The sequence below is a fragment of the Ictalurus furcatus genome, chromosome 17 (assembly GCF_023375685.1).
Source record: "Ictalurus furcatus strain D&B chromosome 17, Billie_1.0, whole genome shotgun sequence".
In the NCBI taxonomy this organism is placed as follows: domain Eukaryota; kingdom Metazoa; phylum Chordata; class Actinopteri; order Siluriformes; family Ictaluridae; genus Ictalurus; species Ictalurus furcatus.
This window is the reverse complement of record NC_071271.1, coordinates 6,942,087-6,945,462: the sequence shown is the minus strand read 5'-3', so window position 1 is coordinate 6,945,462 and position 3,376 is coordinate 6,942,087. Positions and strand designations below refer to the sequence as shown.

General features: G+C 41.9%; 1 protein-coding gene across 1 annotated transcript; it reads left to right on the top strand.

The window, feature by feature from the left end:
• The first annotated feature begins 370 nt into the window (after positions 1-370).
• On the top strand, positions 371-2,994 carry LOC128621645 (tubulin alpha-1A chain-like). Its single transcript, XM_053647566.1, has 4 exons — positions 371-619; positions 1,307-1,529; positions 1,637-1,785; positions 1,869-2,994. Exons 1-4 carry the CDS (start codon positions 617-619, stop codon positions 2,847-2,849), a joined length of 1,356 nt encoding a protein of 451 aa, XP_053503541.1. The 5' UTR covers positions 371-616; the 3' UTR covers positions 2,850-2,994.
• The last annotated feature ends 382 nt before the right edge of the window (positions 2,995-3,376 follow it).

Here is a 3,376-nt window from a genome sequence, read left to right as displayed (position 1 = left end):
CCAGTTGAACACTTTACAGTTGGATGTGTGACTGTACATCATTCCCTTCAAATGCTATTGAGCTTTAAAAATTGTATATTTTGTGTATGGGCCCATGCAGTAATAAAATACATGGCAATATTTATATATGATTTAATAGTTTATTTTGTTAAATATCAAAAATCTAAAAGGTGTGCGTTATAGCTGACACCTAGATGAACACTTTACAGTTGGTTATATGACTGTAAGTCATTCCCTTAAAATGCTATTGAAGTTAGAAACGTGTATAAGAATGTCGTATGTAACTTTAGAGACGGTCCCTTAATTTCCGCAAATCTGAGAATATCGAACGTCCAACGTCAAACCAACTTTATTCCAGTAATAAAAGAGTAGAACAGTGGGGCACAAGTCAGTATTTTCCTCGCGGAATCTTTTACTCGCGGCCCCTTTTCATCCAATAGTAAGCAGCCATCGTTTCCAGAGCAACCAATAGGAACGCAGGAGACGCTGTCGCCAGGGCAACGCGTCAATAAACTGGGAGGCTCGCGCAGCCAAAAGTCATTCTTCTTACAACGACCCGTTAGTTGTCGAGCTGTAAGATTTCTCCGCGGAGACATTATCAAACCCGTTAGGAACAATGGTGAGAACTTTCCCCCCTGTTTTATATGAAATAGAAATATATAAAATAGGCTTACATAAACTATTTTTTAAATTATTTTTACGTATGTCATATATATAATTATAATATAAAGCAATATTAATGCTGGAGCGACTGCAGCAGCCATTAACCCCTTAGCCATAGATTCACTGGTCATATTGACTTTAGGCAGATGAGACAAAAAATAATATCAAACGAACAAACTTCCTTTTATTCTTGGGTCAAAATGACCAAAGCATAACCTGTGTCATATAAATGTAAAGTAAAAGTGTTATGTTTCTATCTACAGCAGAGACACATAGTTTGACCTAAAAAAAAAAATGGTTCGTCTTTGTGTAGAAAATTAAAACTGGTCATTTTGACTCAAACAGACAGAGATTCCCAAGAGATATGGATGTCACCAGTAAAATGATCATGAGATCACAATTTCCAGGTGACAACAGACTGCTGCATAAGTACAGATCATTTCTCAGCAATTGTATAGATTTTGGTCATATCTGGATAATACCTTTGCTATCTGTACTTAGGCATTATTCATTTTGTTCATTCATATTCAGTAACACAATGTCCTGGTCAGGGGTGACAACAGTCCATCGCAGGGCATATTTAGGATCACTGTCTAATTCCAAAATGCTCCTTTTTCTAAACTTGTGTTCTGTCCTCCCACAGCGTGAGTGCGTCTCTATCCATGTTGGTCAGGCTGGTGTCCAGATTGGCAATGCGTGCTGGGAACTCTACTGTCTTGAACACGGCATCCAGCCGGACGGACAGATGCCCAGCGACAAGACCATCGGAGGTGGAGATGATTCCTTCAACACCTTCTTCAGTGAGACTGGGGCTGGAAAGCATGTCCCCAGGGCTGTTTTTGTGGATCTGGAGCCCACAGTCATAGGTAAGATTGAGATCTTATGGTGCATGACTTTGCCTGTTAATGAAATGAAGCTAATGGGTCTGTGGTGGTCTGGTTCATAATCTAATTTATATGGACTTTTCCTTTAGATGAGGTCCGCACTGGAACATACCGCCAGCTGTTCCACCCTGAGCAGCTCATCACAGGAAAAGAGGATGCTGCCAATAACTACGCTCGCGGCCACTACACCATTGGCAAGGAAATTATTGATCTGGTGTTGGACAGGATCCGCAAACTGGTGAGTATCAGCAAACTGTCTACTGTTAATTACAAATATAACAGAATAATATGAATACATTTACTATATGATTCTCTTAATAGGCTGACCAGTGCACAGGTCTCCAGGGTTTCCTGGTGTTCCACAGCTATGGTGGTGGAACCGGTTCTGGTTTCACCTCCCTGCTGTTGGAACGCCTGTCTGTTGACTACGGTAAGAAGTCCAAGCTGGAGTTCTCCATCTACCCAGCTCCCCAGGTGTCTACTGCTGTGGTGGAGCCCTACAACTCCATCCTGACCACCCACTCCACCCTAGAGCACTCCGACTGTGCATTCATGGTGGACAACGAAGCCATCTATGACATTTGCCGTAGAAACCTCGATATTGAGCGCCCTACATACACTAACCTGAATAGGCTGATAGGTCAGATCGTGTCCTCCATCACGGCCTCTCTCCGTTTCGATGGTGCCCTCAATGTCGACCTTACTGAATTCCAGACCAACTTGGTGCCCTACCCTCGTATTCATTTCCCACTGGCCACCTATGCTCCAGTGATCTCTGCAGAGAAAGCTTACCATGAACAGCTCTCTGTGGCTGAAATCACAAATGCCTGCTTTGAGCCGGCCAATCAGATGGTGAAATGTGACCCACGTCACGGCAAGTACATGGCCTGCTGCCTGCTGTACCGTGGTGACGTGGTGCCTAAAGATGTGAATGCTGCTATTGCCACCATCAAGACCAAGCGCACCATCCAGTTTGTGGACTGGTGTCCCACTGGGTTCAAGGTGGGCATCAACTACCAGCCTCCCACTGTGGTTCCAGGTGGAGACCTGGCCAAGGTGCAGAGGGCTGTGTGCATGCTGAGCAACACCACAGCTGTTGCTGAGGCCTGGGCTCGTCTCGATCACAAGTTTGATCTGATGTACGCCAAGCGCGCCTTTGTGCACTGGTATGTTGGTGAGGGTATGGAAGAGGGAGAGTTCTCTGAGGCCAGAGAGGACATGGCTGCCCTGGAGAAGGATTATGAAGAAGTTGGTGTTGACTCCATTGAAGGTGAAGGAGAGGAAGAGGGAGAGGAGTATTGAAATACTGGAAGGAAGTCATTGTCTGGTGTAAGATGAAATGAAACATGAATTGTATGGCCTGAACTTGAACTTGAAATGAAACAACAAACAAAATAACACTGTATGCAAAAACATAAAGAAATAAAGCTCCTTTCAAGTTCCCACATTTGGTTGTCTTTTAATTGTATTAAACTGGAAAAAGTAATAAATAAAAAATTATATATATATAAAAAAAGAATACATATTTTCTAAAGCAAAACACTTTTCCATAAGCAAATAGTAGGGCTGCACGATTATGACCAAAATGATAATCCCGATTATTTTGATCTATATTTTAGATCTCGATTATTTATCACGATTATTCATTGATTTTAGTGACAACATATTTTTATTGCACTTTCACATTTAAATAAACAGACCGCTGCTTTCAACTCCATATTGTGCTACATTCCTGCAAATGTACAAATCTTATACAAATTAGACTGATCTTTAAAGTGCATCATCTCATAGAAGCAAAATATAAATAAAATTGTACCCAAAATACAGAA